This window comes from Orbicella faveolata, unplaced genomic scaffold, assembly GCF_042242905.1.
Source record: "Orbicella faveolata isolate gen_17 unplaced genomic scaffold, um_ofav_v1 contig_46, whole genome shotgun sequence".
Taxonomy (NCBI): Eukaryota; Metazoa; Cnidaria; class Anthozoa; order Scleractinia; family Merulinidae; genus Orbicella; species Orbicella faveolata.
The window spans coordinates 25,280,918-25,299,480 of NW_028301576.1; the positions used below are offsets into that span (position 1 = coordinate 25,280,918).

Sequence of the window (18,563 nt, forward strand, 5' to 3'; positions counted from 1 at the left end):
TCAACAACAGTTTTCAGCTCACTATCACAACTGAATTTAAAAAATATTATTTAATCAAAACTTATGAAACAATTTTTTTGACTATTTCTTTAAGGTGTTTTTGCATTGTCTCAGATTGTGTACCATTTGAGGATAGTGTCACACTTGAAGTGGATCTTGCTCACATTGTTTGAGACTAAAGACTACAATTCTTACCATATAATGTTGCCACAAACGTTTCAGCCATTTGCCGAGAGGCTTTGACAGAAATAACAAGAAAACAATTTTAATTTGAGTTGCACGAACAGCATTTTAAAGATGATTTCCAGTCCGTATTGCGCACTCTCAAGAGTATGTTTACATCTTTTGTTTTGTTTCATGAAAGATCTCACAAAATGTGAATATTTTGCAACTACTTGCACAAATGAAATTCAAAGTTTCATGTCAACCGCTATTATGGATGTGAAGCTTTATGATTTCTTCTTTCTTGTATCGCTTGATGAAACAATTTTGCTGCAGTAGAGATCACTCATAATGTTGGAAAAACAATTTGAAAGGCCTCAAAGATTGCATTCCATTTGGTGAGATTAAGGGTGCTGAGACTGCGCTTTGTGGACTAGAAATCATCAAACAAATTACACTTTTAAAATTAGTTGAAATATTTTGGTGTTCTACTTGTTTATTTACATCACCATCAACAATTTGGAAAATTAACATGTGAAATACATTTCATTTTGAAATTATGCATCTAAATTAATTAGTAATTTGTATTAATGTTATAGTCATAAATATTAACTAGACCAAAAACTGACTAGAGCAGTTGGCAATTACATTACGTTTTCTTGGTATGAATTTGTTCACTTAGTGCCCAACTCAGGCCATGGCTGCTGATGCAACTTTATCCATTGGACAGAACTGCACATATTTGAAGTGTTTAACTTAACAAGCAGCATGTTTTATCTTAACCACAAACTACTTTCTCCATTAACTCTACTAGGAGCTAATACAAAACAGAAAAGAATAACTTGTTTGGTTATGATAATTATTACCGCAAATGAAATAGAGACAAGAGAAAATGAATCGCTAAAATAATGAAAACATATTATCACTTCAATATCATATATTATATTAAAGTATTCTATAAACAGGTGAAATTTATAGCTCGCATTTTTAGCTCGCTAAACTCACGACGAACTGTTTTCACTGCATTTCCGGACTTTTCCGACTTCATCTAGCCAAAGGTGTCCTAGTGGAAATTTGACAACAAGTTGGTTCGCCAAGTCTGTTTCGACCACAGGCTAAATTTAACTAGTTTACCTACGGATGATAAGAGCTGGTAGAGAAGAATATCTATGCAAGCAATAATTAATGCCGAATCATGCCCTTTTCAATCAGTTATAATAACCTATTATACAGCAATTGTTATTTATTTCAACTTCAATGCTGACATACCCAGGGGATTATTGGTAACTGTAACATTTCCTGCTGGCTGTGTACTAGCTGCATTGACTCCACCATCCACCCTTGTTGATGTTGCAGCTGAAATCAAAATGATACATCATGTAACTATACATCATGTTTCAGTTAACTATGATCACGACGTAAAGAATATCACATACATACTTGAGTCCCGTTTTCGCGAGCCCTTGACTTCCCAAACCACAAGTGGGACCAATTTCTGTAAATTCCGATTTTTTACTTATATCACTTCATACCAAAGGTTAAAATTGAGTCCAGGACCTCATATAAAAACAAATCACTGAATTGTCTAGATGTATGTTATTCTTTTATCCATCTTTCAATTGGTTCAGATTAGTTTCTGTAGAAGCAAGACTAAATACACACCTTCATTTAATCGCATAAACATCTTGGTGCGATTCCTCAAGTCAAGTTTGAGAATCGCTCCACACATGGAATCTCCAGATCCTGCCGAGATCAGAAGCATTGAGCCAGATATTGTCGTGTAAAATATCAATCTACAAATAGTATAAATACGAACATGACGAGCTTGAAATACAATAAAATTACGTTTCAATATGTTTGTAATGCTCTTACCTTGAGATGTTCTCCCTAGTTAGATGATTCGGGAAATTGTGAAGGAGAGTCCTGAATGTGGGCTGTGGTGGCGTCATTGGAAAACAAAATATCTTTTATGTGGCCACTACTTTCAAGAGTACGCAGGATGTTGGCACGCGGCACTTGCAAGCTATCGCAAAATCGTAAAAGAACAAACTTTCTTTGTAGAGTGCGAGATCGCCTTGTAACATCACAGGGCGGCATGATTTCTCCTGGTGTATACAAGCTCCTAAAGTTTTATACTAGAGAGCAAAGATGCAGTGAATGTACTGAAACAATACCACGACAATAACACCAGGCAGAAACTTGACATTCGAGCTTCAAGATGAGCGTTTGCCGCAAACATTTCCGGGGGCGGTTTTGTCCATTTAGGCGATTATGGCACCTTCCTGGTTTGTTAACTTTAGTTCAAAATACGTTTTTGCTAAATAACTCGGCCGTTTTTTGAGACTTTAAATATTTTCCTTTTGTAAACTTTAGATAAAATGACTGACTTAAATTTTGTCAAATAAAAGGAAAAACATTTTTTTGTGTCCTTGAAGGTGGGAAGTAACCTTAATATGCTCGCCAACATGTTAACATGTCATGAATATTTGGCTGCATTGACGGGGTAGGGTCAAATTTAATGACTGGTCTAAATTGAGTGATGCCTAAACATATATTTCACAACTACACACAAAGTTTGATCAACCTGGTCGAATTCTGATTGTTGTCAATTATAACCGAGTTGAGTTGTGTGCATTTCCTAATTTCACCGAGCAATCTTGAGAAGATCCTTGGCCAAACGTAGAAATGAACCTTTTGGAGGCGACAAACCTTGCAAATGGCCCCCGTTTGGAACTTATTAGGTGGCTGTAAGGTGAACATCTCCTGGCAAATCCATTAAGTTGTCTACCTTGCAATCAAGTGATGGATTTAACTGAGAGAAATCAAGAACATGTCAATGGATATTTGTGGTGAGTGCACATGAAATAAAGTTGTGTTAATTTCAGTAGCCCTTAGTGAGATCCCCGCGGCTACATAACACTTCTCAGTCTCTCTATGGCTGGTTTGCAGTGTCATGCCATCAAAAATAAATATCAGAACCATTCAATAAATTAAGTCAAGAAGCTGGGATATGAGAGATGATTGATATATAAACAACCTCGCCAAGATTTAGATCTGTGCAGTTTTTCATTGTCCCGCTATTTGGAGAAGTGCTTCACACAAATTTACAGAGCTTTGTATGGAGTCGCCATGTTTGTGCCCCTCGGGGGGACACAAACATGGCGGCTGTAAAGTAACAGAAACATCTGTCATTGAGTTTTGCCATTGAAACGAAAAGTTATTACCCTAGAGCTCCGACAAATTGAAATTAATACTTTTTCTATAGCAACAACTGTTTATTTAGCAAAAACTTGAGCAACAACTCATCTCTTTGACTATTTGAGAGCCTTATCGGGCCGTCATTTTAATGTCACACAACGCATAAACTTGGAAATTCAAACGTGCCTTATTTCAAAATGAGGAACCCTGTCGAGCTTAAACGCTGCAAAACAGCAAGTTATTAAAGGGTCTTACATTTGATGAAACGAAAACTTCAGAAGGATTGGTAATTTCTTATTTTGGAAAATGATGACGTCGCATGAAAAGCGGCAATTCTTTCTATTTTTAAATACACGCAAAAGAAAAGGGAAGGGAAACGAGCGCGAAGCACACAGGGGTTTCTGCTGGCTTTCATTATGTCATCAATATATTTTTGATATCATTGACCATTCTTGTTTCTATTATATTAAAGGAGGTGTTCTACATGTCGCCACAAATAATCATTGCATAGTGGAAGTTTTTTTCAGTGAGTTTCCAAGACTTCCTTTAGGAAAACTCGTTGTTTTGATGTATCTTTGGAGTGTGTGAATTGCGTACCACTGCTGCTGCAATGCTGAGTTTAACAAAGAACACAGTTGGCAACGTATTTGCAGTTTTGAGACATTATTGCGGTCGCGACTTGCAAGATTGATCGGTCGTTCCTTTTGGAGGTCGAGTTTATGTGGTAAAGTGCGATGAAAGCCAATTCAAGCACAAGTCCAAGGTAACCCATTTACAACCTCGTTCCCAGAGTCTTTTCCCTGGCTTGAGGGTGGGGCCCACCCCCAAGTCAGGGGACCCTGGGAACGAGGTTGACCCATTTTCAATTATATGTTAAAAAAGGCGGGGGCAAGGGATGACTCTGAGTGAAGGAGACATATTCCATTTGCTACATGTTACATAAGCAGCTTATGTAGTTCTATTCATTCTGTCACCTTTCAGGTGTAGTCGTAATGCAGAGTGTTTGATAATTAGTATGCATTGTCCCGCAAGCCCAAATATATGCAGAGACGCTTCTGGAACTTTCTAAGATTTACATAAGTATAAAAACTTGTAGGTTTAGCTCGGCATTTCATTCATTATTAGTGTGTGTGTTCAAGAAATAAAACTTTTGCCATCCGGAGTAGTTAACATGGTGTCAGGATTTTAAAACCCCAGCCAAGACTAGTGTTGACAGCAATCACCGCCAGCTTTTTGGAAAGATAAATTCTCTCAATCCACGATGGCTGAATTGGAGCATTTACCAGCGCCGAAAAGAAACTTCACGCCGGGCCCCGAATGTTACCAAAAGTGCTTAGATTGGGTTGAGGAATGTGAACTCCTTTTGAATGGTCCGTTAGCTTCGAAGAGCAAAGCCATGAAAGCAAATTATGTTCTCATTTGGGCAGGAAAAACTGGAAGAACACACATAAAGTCACTGAATCTCACCACAGAACAGAAGGGAGATCCAAGCATGTTGTTAAAAAAGTTTGTGGAGTGGACAAAGCCGAAATCCAACGCACTCGCAGCCGCATGAAACTTCTGCCGCCTAGAGCAAGGTGATCTTAGCCTTGCAGAGTACATTGACAAAGCCACTATTCTGTGCAACCAGTGTGAATATCCTCCAGAAGCCCGCGATCGACTACTTCGGGATGCAATAGTAATTGGGCTACGCTCCAAAGAGGCCTATTACAAGTGGATTGAAAAAGGCTCAGCATTGATGCTGGAAGAGGCAATAGAAATCGCTCAGAATCAGGATGCCACAGCACACCAGGTTGGTTACATGCGACCGGAATTCAAAGGCAATCCACTACAAATGGAAGTTCATAAACTCGAAGGAAACAGGCAGACAGGAGCCAAGTGGAACAGACAGCAGCCCCAAAGACCCGGTTCCAAGGATCAGAAACAAGTAAAGTCCAAAAAAGAAAGTTGTTTCAACTGTGGAGCGAAACCATCCCATCCCAAAAGTGAGTGTCCCGCAAAGAAGGCAAAGTGCTTCAAGTGTGGGAAGGAAGGGCATTACGGTTCCGTGTGCAGATCAAAGAGTGAAGATGCATGTGTCAATGAGTTACAAGTCCAGTCTGCAACAGCTCCCGAGTGTGTGGACTGCGTACTGCATGAATACGATCCAGTTTACTTCGACGTGCCTATTCATCACCTCAAGACAGTAACAGTGGAAAGTCTCAATCATCCAAAATCAGAATCTCACATCTGCCTGTTATGGATCAGCCAGGAATCTTCATCACAAATCTTCCAGATTGATTGTGAGGTTGATACCGGAGCAAGTTGCAACATTCTGCCATTACAAGGCTAAAGCACTCTTCGGAGAAGACTTGAAGTTGGACAAACCAACCGTGAATCTCAAAGGCTATAATGACAGTCCAGTGGAAAACTGTGGATCCTGCATTGTGTGCCTTTACCATGGTAACAAGACATTCAGAGTTTTGTGCGAAGTCACAGACAGCAAAGGCCATATGATCCTAGGCAGGAAACAAGCGTTAGTCATGGAATACGTCAGTTTCACTGAGATCCAGAAACCTGCTATCCAGGCTAAGACAGATAGGTCTATCAAGACACTCTTCGAAGAGCCGGCGAAAACCACTAATGGTCCAGCAATTCCAAGAGTTCAGAAATGCACTGATCCAGTGGTACCAGTGATCCAAAAGCATTCTCAAGAGATCACTATTAATAGAAAGACACACTCGTTGCCTACAACTAAGGATTATTTACTGCAGGAATACGCTGATGTGTTTCAAGGCATAGGAACTTTGCCAGGTGGACCTTATTGCATCCAATTAAAAGAAGGCTACAAACCCGTTCAACACCCACTGTGCCAAGTTGTAGTTAGCCTGAAACCGCCCTACAAAGCAGAATTGAAGAGATTAACACAGCTTGGAGTCATTAAAGAAGTAAAGGAGCACACTGAGTGGATTAACTCGATTGTCCCAGTTAAGAAACCAGATGGTTCCTTACGGCTATGTCTTGACCCAAAAGATCTCAACCAAGCGATAAAGAGGAATCAGTGGTACAGCAGAACAGTTGATGACATCCTACCGGAGCTAGCACATTCCAAGTACTTCAGCTTGCCTGATGCGAAGTCGGGGTATTGGCACGTCCCTCTTGACAAAGAGAGCAGTTTCCTGACAACCTTCAATACACCCTGTGGGAAGTACCCATGGCTGCGCCTACCCTTTGGGCTAAAGGTAGCAGGAGATGTTTTTCGGGAAAGAATCGACAGAGTGCTGAGAAGTGTCCCCAATAGCGCTGGAATCGTTGATGATATCCTTTGCCATGGTAACGAAGAAACTACCCATGATGCTGCAGTCATCACCCTGCTAGAAACAGCAAGAGCTAACAATCTCACCTTCAATGCAAACAAATTTGTGTTCAAGTCTCAAGATTGTGCATTCTTTGGAGGAAATCTTACCCCAGCCAGGTACAAGATGGACCCTAAAAAGGTGCAAGCCATCACAGGAATGAAACCACCAGAGAACCTTCAAGATCTGCAAAGCTTCCTAGGACTGGTGAACTACCTAAACCGGTTCAGTCCAGCACTGGCAGATGTAACAGCACCGCTTAGAGCACTCTGTAAGAAGGACACCCTCTTTACCTGGGAGAGCTCACAGCAAGCAGCATTTGAGGCTATTAAGAAGGAGATTACGAGTGCACCAGTGTTGGCATACTTTGATCAGTCCAAAGCTAGCACTATTCAGTCAGATGCATCCAAGAAAGGCTTAGGAGCAGTCCTACTCCAAGATGGTAAGCCTGTGATCTACGCATCAAGAACCCTCACCGAGACAGAACAACGTTACTCGACCATTGAACGAGTGCTGCTCAGTGTCATCTTTGCCCTTGAAAGATTTCATCATTATGTGTATGGATACACAGCAACGTTGCAAACAGATCACAAGCCATTGGTCAGCGTGTGGAAGAAATCCATAGTGTCTAACTCACCATGCCTTCAGAGGCTATTGCTGAGACTATCCCAGTATGATGTGAGCATTGAATACCTGAAAGGAAAGGATAATGTCGGAGCTGACGCACTATCCAGAGTGTCTCCTCAGCCATCACCTAAAGGAGAAGACGAGGAAGAATTCATCCCAGTTCACATGCTCACAGACGAAATCCCCACCGATTCCACAAGAATTGGAGTTTTCAGACGTGCAACTGCAGAAGACACTATTTCCGGCTTACTGATGCAAGTGGTAATAAATGGTTGGCCTGAATTAAAGAAAGATTGCCACCCACTTCTTGTACTGGACGTACAGAGAAGAGATCAGCGCAGAGAATGGTCTGTTGTTCAAAGGCCATAGACTCATAGTTCCTGAGAAACTGCGTAGCGGAGTCCTCCAAACCATTCATGAAGGTCATTTTGGTTTTGAGAAGATGCAGCTGAGAGCCCAAGAAGCAGTATTCTGGCCAGGAATAACCTCAGATTTACTACAGACAGCCCAGAGCTGTGAAGTGTGCCAGACGTTCTCGAGGAGCCAACAACGTGAAACATTGTTGCCCCATGAAGTTCCTCAAGTACCTTGGGAGAAGTTAGGAATTGATTTCTTTGAGTTTCAGTCTACCACTTATCTCCTGATAGCGGACTATTACAGTAGGTTTCCTGTGGTTAGAAAAGTATCCAGCACTACTGCAAGCGCTACCACTGAGATTCTGAAGCAGGTGTTTAGCGAATATGGAGTACCTCAAATCGTTATGACAGACAATGGCCCCCCGTTCTCATCAAAGGAATTTGCAGCCTTTGCAAACCAGTACCAATTTGACCACATCACATCCAGCCCTCGTTACCCGCAGAGTAATGGTTTCATGGAACGTATGGTGCAGACAGTCAAGCAGTGCATGAGAAAGTGGGCAGCCACAGGACATGATCCAAACTTAGCTATGTTGATCTACAGAGCCACACCCCTTACTACCAGCATACCATCACCTGCAGAGCTATTGAATGGATGAAGGTACAGAGCATTACTTCCAACCAGATCCCCTATCCAGAATCCCCATTGTCAGGTTGTCCAAGAGCAAATGGTGAAAGACAAGGACAAAATGTGCAAGCACTACAACAAGACTGCAAGGGATCTACCTTCACTGCCACAGAATCAGAGAGTGTACGTACAAGTTCACCCCCAGTGTAACCAATGGACCCCAGCAACCGTTACCAAAACGCCAGTAGCGTCTCAACCGAGATCGTACAGTGTCGAAACTACTAATGGAGCCCAGTTAGTGAGAAATCGTCGCTTCATTCGTCCAGCTCAAGAGACTGTTCCGATACCTGCCAAGAGTGTAAAGCGTGACGACAGCACTAGCAGTGAACGACCAAGACGTGTGATTACAAGACCTAAATGACTTATAGAGACAATTTAATTAGTTTCAGCATTTCATTTAAGGCCTTAAGCTATTTTCGATTAGAGGGGAGATGTTACATAATCAGCTTATGTAGTTCTATTCGTTCTGTCAACTTTCAGGCGTAGTCGTAATGCAGAGTGTTTGATAATTAGTATGCATTGTCCCGCAAGCCCAAATATATGCAGAGACGCTTCTGGAACTTTCTAAGATTTACATAAGTATAAAAACTTGTAGGTTTAGCTCGGCATTTCATTCATTATTAGTGTGTGTGTTCAAGCAATAAAACTTTTGCCATCCGGAGTAGTTAACACTACAGTAAATGAAATATTCGTGCTCTATAAAGAATATTTCTTTAAACTAGAAAGACCCAACAAAACCAATTTACTTCAATACTTTTCCTTCAGTACTTGATTTCGAATTGGTAATATACTAAATCTGGTCGGAGGGAGGTGCAACAACAACAAAAACCATTTATTTGTACTCATAATTTATAAAATAATTACAATAAACATTAAATTACTATAGAGTACTGCCTGCCCAAAATAACCATAAGGGCTAAAAAGAATGGGCAGACATTAATTTACATAGATCATTCATACAGTTATCGGTCGGTAACACACTTACACACACACACACAAATATAAAGATACCAACAGAATGGAAACTTGCAGCAGAACAGAATATATCCTTATGAAGGTGCAATACAATATATTCTGTCTAATCTGTGGCCTACATTTGTGCAAAACGAAACCAGTTTTATAGTTGCTGAAAATAAACTTAGTAAATATGTTTGTTTTTATACAGTATCAAAGAGGAAGGAGAGCGAGGGGCGGACTGTGGGTGTTTGGTGTCATTTCAACTGAACACCGCCCATGTAGAGGGTACTATCAGGTGGTGCCACGGAGAGACCAAGCAACTCTGACCCAGATTTTGCAGCAAGTCCTCCCTTCCAAGCTCAGAAGTGCATTCCAATGATTGGGCTGCCTACCATCACCTGCCACGTCATGCCTCTAATGCTGTATTACACAGGACTGTTGTTCACCGGAACAATTTTGTGGATCCCGTGACTGGGATTCACACCCAAGAAATAGAATCGGCTTGGGCTAGGTTGAAGTACCACATTAAACGGGAGAAAGGTATCAGAGGAGGGGACTTACAACCTTTTCTTAATGAGCAAATGTGGAGGGATTAGAGAGGATTGGACAACGTCTTCAATAATTTGATTGCAGTTCTTGTTAATTATTATCCTCTGTAGTGACTGAAAACAAATCAGTGGTTTTCTTGTACCTCAATGTAAAGAATAGAGTACTTAAATCAGAAAAAATATTGTACTTAGACCAACAAAGCGTGTACACCAAACATCTGTTTGCGAACAAATGGTATCTAATGGTTAGTTCAGTCCACATGTACACATTATGCATGATTGTATTAATTATCGAATACAAAAATGCTTCCATTTTTTAAATAAATGAAATAAAATTCACAACTTTCACAAAAGAAATATTTGTTTTGAGTCTTGTCTTCAAGTTGTGAAATTAAAAAATTATCCATGCCATCTGGGGCCTTAAAGAGTAAACCCGAGCAAAAAGGGTTGAGCTGTAGCCCTACCAACCTTAGTTGGCTGCTCTATGTCAAAAGGAATCCTTGAGCATGCTGACGTTGGGGTGGGGCTATCTTGTTTTCCACGAAAAAAGTGGCTTGCCAGCAAGCAACTATTTTAGCGTTAGGTCAAGAAACACAGCCAGAAAAAACTTGCATTTATTGGAATTCAATAGGAAATCCAGCAATGCCACCTTTCCAAGCAAAAGTAGTCTTTATTCTGGCACATTGTCACTACACACAGCCACTTTCTGAATAGTACAGCACCTGGAACCACGCGAGAACTAATTTTTAAGCAGAAATCAATTTCTTCTTTGGGAGAGAGATAACCCTTTTTCAAAACAATAAGTCGTTGAGCGACAACCCTGCTTTGCCAAGAAACAAAAAGCAGACCCAAGTGTCGCAGGATGAATTGCATTTCATTACGTAAAAAAATTATGTGAGATCATTGAAAATATGAATTTACAGCAATTAGCGATTTAAAAACTTTTGGTAACTTCTATCATTGTTAAATATCAAATATCAAATCACTTTCACAAAAATGAAACATTGGTGGAATAAAATCAATATTTCTGTAGCTACTCGACTGAGGTATAGGCAGCGCCCATTTTACTGGAATCCAGTTACCTTTGACGAGTTTTCGTTCTCAAAGTTTTTATGAAGTTGCCCGATTTTCTACGTGACCAGTATTTACTGATAATGGAATTGGCTTATTTTGCTCCATCCATTTCGGGATATGGTGGCTCCGTTTTGAGGTTTATGGATAATTATGAATATGCTTTTAGTTAATTTACCAAAGCTCATAAAATGCATGAACCAAAGAACTCAAGAAAACAAAGTTTTGATGTATCCTCTAGATATATCCATTTTTAGTTCAGAATTTTTGGCAACTTGGGTGTTGTTTCATGTTTACATCAGTTTCATAGAACAGCTAATAATTTAGTCGTAATCTATGCGTTTATTCAATGAAACTTGGGTTTCAGACCACTCAAGAGTCTTTAGTTACACCTTGCGTTATTAGTACTTACCCGTTAAAGCAGCTGTATTGAATAATTGTAGCTACCAGTTTAACCTTCGAGTGAAAATTTTGGTTAGCAACCAGAAATAGCGTGATAAAGATAAAGGAGCATGGGAACATAGAGGCCTATTAGAGACCGAAAACCCGCCCAAAAAATCACCCAAAACCGCAGAACCCCAATAGTTTTCTTCCTAAACCGAAATAAAAGCCCTCCCTGAGCAAAGGTTTGGTAGGATTCAGAATCTCTCTTTCTGTTGTCAAACTTGTTTTACTAATAATTGAGATACTGCGCACGCTCTAATTGGTCAATAGGTGTGTTTATATGAGAGTATGTAAATGCAATTGTGAGCTTTTCCATTTGCACGTACTTTTGATAAATATTAAAACAAAAGCAATAAAGCACTTTTTCTGTGTTTACATAGCCTTATCTAAACACGAGGACTGTTGAGAGAACCCTGGAAAGTTATGCAGGTCTTCTATTGCATCTTGGGTTTTGCATAACTCAATAGAATTCTCTCGACCTCCCTCATGTTTGCATGAGCTATGTAAACACGGAGAAAGTGCTCTAATGCTTAAATTTAAACACGATATGCTTTCAGCTTGTGGGGTCGTGTACCGACTAATTAAAACAAAACGATAACAGTGCAATATCATAAGTTTTACAAAAGTCATGGAGGTAAAATAATATTTTAATTTCCTTTATCTGTAATTGGTCATTTGCTGAGCAAACACACCGTAAGAAAAAATATCAGGACCAGGGAAGCAAACACGTAGAACTGTAAAGCGGTCGAAGAGGCTGAACACTTTACTTACCTTTAATTAAAGGAGTCTACCGGCGGAGATTGAGAGCAAGAAATACAAACTCGCACTTTTAAGGGATGCCAGGTTTTGGTCTTGCTTTGGTGATTGTATAGCTTGAGGAGCATCAACCAGAAAACCACAATAAGATCCTTCAAGATTACTCAAGAGCGACGCCTTAAGGGGGTATGGTACCCTAAGATATGGCGATGTTCCTGAAAAATTCAATTTCTTGGTAATACAAGATTTAAGACCCTTGAGAACTTGTCAAAAACATTTTGAAATGATCTTGCCGAATTTTCCTCTAGGTGAGTGTGAAATTTAAGGAAAGTACAGAGTGGTATAAGTTTTTTCATGTAGCAACGGCCATAGTAATGGCTGTTTATTATAAGAACGCGACCAAAAATATAGATTACTTTTAAAACATGAATGGAACTATTTAGAAAAAACCTTAAAGACATGTGCAACTCGATTGGTATAATTAGTTGTGAAAAGTGTTGCCTCGAATTGCCATCACAGGCTCATTCATTTCCCTTATGAAAAGGAATATTTTCCACAACTGCGGAAACTTTTTACAAAATAGAGCAACCATTGCACCCCCTCCCCCGAGATCCAATCTGCCTCCCCCTGCTATCTGTGACTTGTTAAATGCTTAATTTTTCATGTAAGAAACTTAAGGTGCATTTTTCTCACCGGTTTTCTTTTGTACCGCCTGACTTCGTGCCAACAATTCTACTTTGTAAGGTGTTCAAGTAGAATTTCTGAAACTTGGGCTGATCAAAGACCAATAGATAAACCAACAAAATCGTAACATTTCCACATCTGTCACTTGACATGAGATGATTTGTCCACTGGGTGTGATATAAAATAAGGTTATTTCCAAATAAAACCTGTAAAAAGTACTGAAAATAAGAGTTAACTGTCAAAACTTAGGTTCATTGCACAGAACAAAATAGAAACTTGCACAATGTGCTTATTTGACAGTCAAATCTTGTTCTGTAAAAGAGCAGGAAGTGTTGGCGTCAATACCATAAAACACTACCTCAAAAGGCTGTGGCTGGTTTACATAGCAACCATTTTGAGTAAAACTTTCAAAATTTATTTTCTCTTGTTGAGTGCAATAGCACACAAATGATCTTTCTTCACCATATTTAAACAAACTTTTTGGTCCATTTCACGGTACCATACCACCTTGATCATTTTATTATACATTGAAATTGGTTGGAGGATGACGAAGACCATCACGGTCACAAAGAGGAAGTTTTCCAGACCAGATGTCTGGGAAACATTTTCAACAATTTTTTTCCCAAACTGCGAACTTCACCCAAAAACAAGGAGAGAAGCCATCTCACGGCAGGTAGAGCGAACAAGATGGAAATGGATCGGTCATTCAATTTCCTTTGTTTGTGTCTGCTAGGCCTCGCTGCCAAGTTGAAATTTTGAGGAAGAAGAGAGGACAAATTCATATTTTGGCTAAAACAAGCGGGATGCCGTATTTTCCACATATCCCATGTTGCTGAAAGCTGGAACCTCAAGAGCTTAATGATGATGCACACGAATATTACGCCATAAACAAATCTCAAGTGTAGCAATACTCTTTGAAAATATCTAATCTTATATTAAGTTAAAAATAAACTCAAACAAATGATGTTAAACAAGCAGAAAAAAAAAAGAACTAAAAACTGAAAAAGTGAATCTTATATCCAAATATTTCATTCATGTCTCGAGATCATTCTAAATGGGAAGGAATTCCTAAGGGTGTTATACATATTAAGAAAAGCAAGGAACGGAGAATTATACTTGTACGCGATGTAGATCAGAAAGCACTGAAATCGCAGAATCCAACCATACAGCAAAGATCTCTCCAATTTAGAATTGATGCGCTACTCGGAATCAACGTATTGTCAAGGCGACCAAATTTAATCACACGTCAGTAAAAAACGAAAGTCACATTAATTAAATTACAACTTTTACCAGTGTTGACCTACAACTTTTTCCTTGTAGCTGTCCTTGGTCAAGTTTCAAATTTTCCTATGCCTCACGGGTGTGGTCTCCTTTTCGTGCCATGCAAAAAAGACAAAATCGAGAGCGTACAGAGGCGAGCAACAACATGGATTTTGAAAACCAGAGGCCTATTCCAAACGTGCTACCGCCGTGCCAAACCAAATTCAAAAATTAAGTTCGACTTAACACGACAGTAGCGCGACATTTAAAACAACTCAGTTCACCACCGTAGGCCTTGCCGTGCTGCACGGCAGTAACGCGACTTGGCATCAAAGGGCGTGCTCTTGCGGTGCCGAATTGAATGCATGATCTGCTGTATCATCTGCCATTACTTTCTAGCCTTTCAAATGGTCTGCAGCAGAGCAAATTCTTTCCGATCCTCGGCGCGACTGAATTAAATTCGAAGTTTGAAACCACTGCTGTTTTTTTTGTCATGCCACTGCTGGGCCAAATTCAGTCATTTGAGCTTGGCACAGTATTAGCACCACGTTTGGAGCAGGCCTTAGTGACACCTCCTACAATGATCGTTGTGTGACCGTTACGCTACTACCACAAATTTATTATAGAGAAGTTAAAGACCTGGTGTTTTTTGCAAGGCCCTTTAAGGACTCATAAATTTAAATATTAATGACTGCAATACCTTTGTAAAACACAGGAGTGCACACTTAATGCAAAACCACAGTATTACGGCAAAAACTAGTTTTTTTTAAAAACGATAAAATTTCAGGCTTCCTATTTCCATGAGATTGTTAAGTTATGGCATATAATTTGCCCTGTTGCTCCCTTTTCTTGATTCTCTAGTGTTCAACTTTCAAGACCTTTGTCATAAACTTTTATTTTTCACTATTAAGTTCTATCTTTGATATAGACCATCTCTGTACTTGGTCTTCAGTTAGGGACTGTTCCTTCCATAGAAGCTATTTTTTTTCTTATATTTTTGTTATAGTTTTATTATTGTAAAAAGCTTTTTAATTATATTTTCAATATTATATGCCTTGTCTATAGACTAATGCACTTACAGTTTCTGTTTCATGACCACAAGGAAACCCCTTTCACTGAAGTGAATCTGCCTGGGAGCCACCGGTCAAGTCAACCATTTTTTTACGCAAAGCAATTAATATAAGACCCCTTTACAAAAAAGGCCTCGCGCTTTCGGCGCCAGGGCGATAAAGAGTGCGGCACTAAAAACAGTGCTCCGTACAAACACCTAGCTGTAAAATGTCACTGTTATTGGACGGAATGTGACATGTTTGGCAGGGAATCATTTTACATTCGGTCTTCGAGAAAAACTGAAAAGGTCGAGACATTGGGAAACGCACAGGCGTGGATCTCTCTCCGTCAAAAATTGTCTTCAACCACATCACTTTCAAGGAACAAATTCAAGAGCAGTACCTGTGTGATGTTTGATAAGTTAAATCCGAATGGTGCAGGGAGAATGGATAATCGGAACGCAAACTGAATGCCAGTATGCAGTGATTTCCGGACATTAAATGTTTTCTTTTTTCCTTTTACAGCAAGAATCCGTTGTTAGACGCTGAATTGGTTATACCATGTGGGCATACCTTTGGTGGATTCTGTGTCAACATTTTTAAGTCATAAGATTGAGGGAAGCAGATGAAATGTGAGAAGTGTCGAGACCCTGTGAAAGCCTTTTGTAAGAACCATTTGGCCAACAATTTTCTGACTATGGTTGACGGGCAATGTAAATGGTGTAAGGGGACATTCCCGTTACATTCGGCAAGAGATCATATAGAACTTTGTCAAGAAATTGAAATCAGTTGCAAGCAGTGCCGCATTGCCATAAAACGCAAGGATAGAGACGCCCACAAAGTGACATGCCTAATGGCAGACATGATGTGTGGATGTGGAATCGTCTTTAGAAGGGCAAACGAAGAAAGCCACAAGGAAACAACGTGCTGTTTGACAGAGGTACCTTGCCCACTTCACTGCGGGAAAAAAGTCAAAAGGTGGGTTCAGTCTTTATCATGCTCTATTTTTCAGCACACCACTCACGACACTCTAAACTCAAAAATTTTTGTATATTAACAAAACCACAATACGAGCGCCTGGTAAATACTATTGCCAGACTCTTTGGCAGGCTTTTGTCACTACCCACAATGTGATTGGCTGTGGCATTTACCAGGACAAGTTATACCATATCACGAGGTACTACAACTTGGCGTGAATTTCCGGTCATATTGGCGACAAAATTTCTTGTTTTTTTCTGGTAAAAACAGCGTGCATTTTTAACTCTAAACTCAAGACGAACTTAGCTCACCAGTCTGGTGAAGAGGCGCCCAGAAAGTGAGCCTGCCTGGATTTCTGTAATTTTTTCATTTCTGCTTCATCTGAGCGAAGTGAAATACCATTGGTCGAAAAGCGGGAAAGGCGAGAACACTGTCAATCGATTATGTTTGATGACGAGCGATTAAATCTCCATTGAGTCGATAATTTGCCGCACAAAAAAAAAAAAACTCGTCCACATTTGGAATCAGAGGAAGGGTTGAGTTCGCATATTAATGATGTTTTAACAAAGTTCCAGTCTATTTCTGGTTAAATTTCAGACTAAATAGGGAGCAGGAAATAGCAGTTGAAAGTATGATCAATACGTACTTGTCGTGTTGCCAACTGCATATGGGAAGAGTTGATTATTAGAAATGTATATGATTGCAAGGGGGCAGCGAAAAAACACGAAGGCGTTTGGCCATTTACCAGCATCATCAAAGACCAGACTGCCAAAGTAAGGTCACTGAGAATCAAGTGTGTGTCCTTAATAGACAAACTTTACCAGTTTTTCTTCGGCAAAACTTTCTTAACAACGGATATCGCGTGTGCATGTTGTTTATATGAAAAAGCGAGTTACAATTTTCCCGAAAATTCTGAGCTGCCAAAGTTCATACTTCTGGTAAAAATTAATTGACTTATTCTTTCTGCGGTTTCCAGGGTGGAAATAAGTCTCACAACTTCGCCGCTCGATTTCACACAATGCCGTGCGCGCTTGTGCTCCAATGTGAGCCTGCTCGCAGGCCAAGATGAACTGTTTTCACTGCATAAAAACAAATTCGACCGTCTAATTAATGAAATGCTTTACATCAAAACATTAAGACCACGTTCAAATGTGCAAACAGATTCAATCCGCGCAAAAGTATTTAGTAACTTTATATATGTGAAATTACACGTCTTAACTCTTTTGAACTCGCTCCTTTTATTCTTTCCTTGATAATGGCGTCGAAACATCAGCACATTATATCATTATATTTTTTCTTGCCTGCATAAATTTATTACACAAAGAACTGGTCTGAGAGGAAAAGGAAAATTCTGATTGGCTCCCTCATCGGTCTGGCAGTTCATTTCAGTTAAAATTTTACAAATGCGGCCTGAAAAAGCGGTAATATATGCTTATAAACTTTAAGAGCGCTCGTGCCGACTGTTCCGTGTCATGTAAATCATCTTTAAACATTCGCATCATTCATTACTTGCAATAAGGAGGCGTCCTTTTTGTTTCAAGGTATCTGATTCCATCGCATACCATGGACTGTGGTGCGCAGTTACTGTGTGTGCTGTGAGAGGGTGTAAGGAAACTTTAAGAAGGGCTGACATAAAGGACCACAACGCCAGGAAACAAATGTGCCATTTCTCGCTGGTGAGCAAAGACCGCCAGAACCTCCTTTGGACCGCTCTTAAAAGGGTTGGTAGATTAACACAAGATATCTTTGCCTGCAAAGATGTTTTTTTTTCTCTCGGGCTAATAATGTGATGATAAATAAAAATACTAATGATAAAAGCAAAACAAATACAAAACAATCTGTAAGAGAAGTAAAAAATTTCACACAATCCACTTTTACTCGTGCAGTAACTTTAAATTCACTTAGTCTCAGCTAAAAAGGAAGATATATATATTTTTTTTTCTAGATACCACTAAGCGTAAAAGCAAAAGCCACAGGAATGGTGACTGCATTCACGTGGACATTGCCCTCAGTTAGACCAAACACAGTGGTATGCTCCCCGAGCTTCAATAAGTGGGAAAGAAATTGGCGCATCTTAACCGATACTGATGGGTCAACATATCTTCAATACTCACAGGGTGTTGATCCAGTCCACCTGACTGTAAGGTATCTTGTACAAACTATTTCAAGTCAGCAATGTTAATTATTTGCATCAACCTTGAAAGTTCAAGGCTAGTATGCCAAGGTCACTAAAACTCCTGAATTATACAAAATTACAAGCAGCATTGACCCAATTACCAAATAACACGTACCAAACACAAACTCACTTAATTGAAAGTTTGAGGAAATAATGACGCATGTGCCCAAATTCTCAGTATAAAAGAAAAATTTACAGAAGACAAATTACAAGATAGGAAAGCTTTCTAAATGGGACATTTTGCATAGCCTGGCCATTTACAAGTACATGTCTA

General features: G+C 39.7%; 1 protein-coding gene and 2 pseudogenes across 1 annotated transcript; all 3 read left to right on the forward strand.

Annotated features, from left to right (window-relative positions):
- The first annotated feature begins 2,847 nt into the window (after positions 1-2,847).
- Positions 2,848-9,982, forward strand: LOC149099121 (uncharacterized; annotated as a pseudogene).
- Positions 4,618-5,692, forward strand: LOC149099122 (uncharacterized; annotated as a pseudogene).
- A 5,850-nt stretch (positions 9,983-15,832) lies between the features above and the next one.
- LOC149099123 (TNF receptor-associated factor 6-like) lies at positions 15,833-18,319 on the forward strand. Its single transcript, XM_089276759.1, has 3 exons — positions 15,833-16,113; positions 17,655-17,703; positions 18,059-18,319. The coding sequence occupies exons 1-3, from the start codon at positions 15,833-15,835 to the stop codon at positions 18,293-18,295; spliced, it is 567 nt and encodes a 188-aa protein (XP_089132885.1). The 3' UTR covers positions 18,296-18,319.
- Positions 18,320-18,563: the final 244 nt, after the last annotated feature.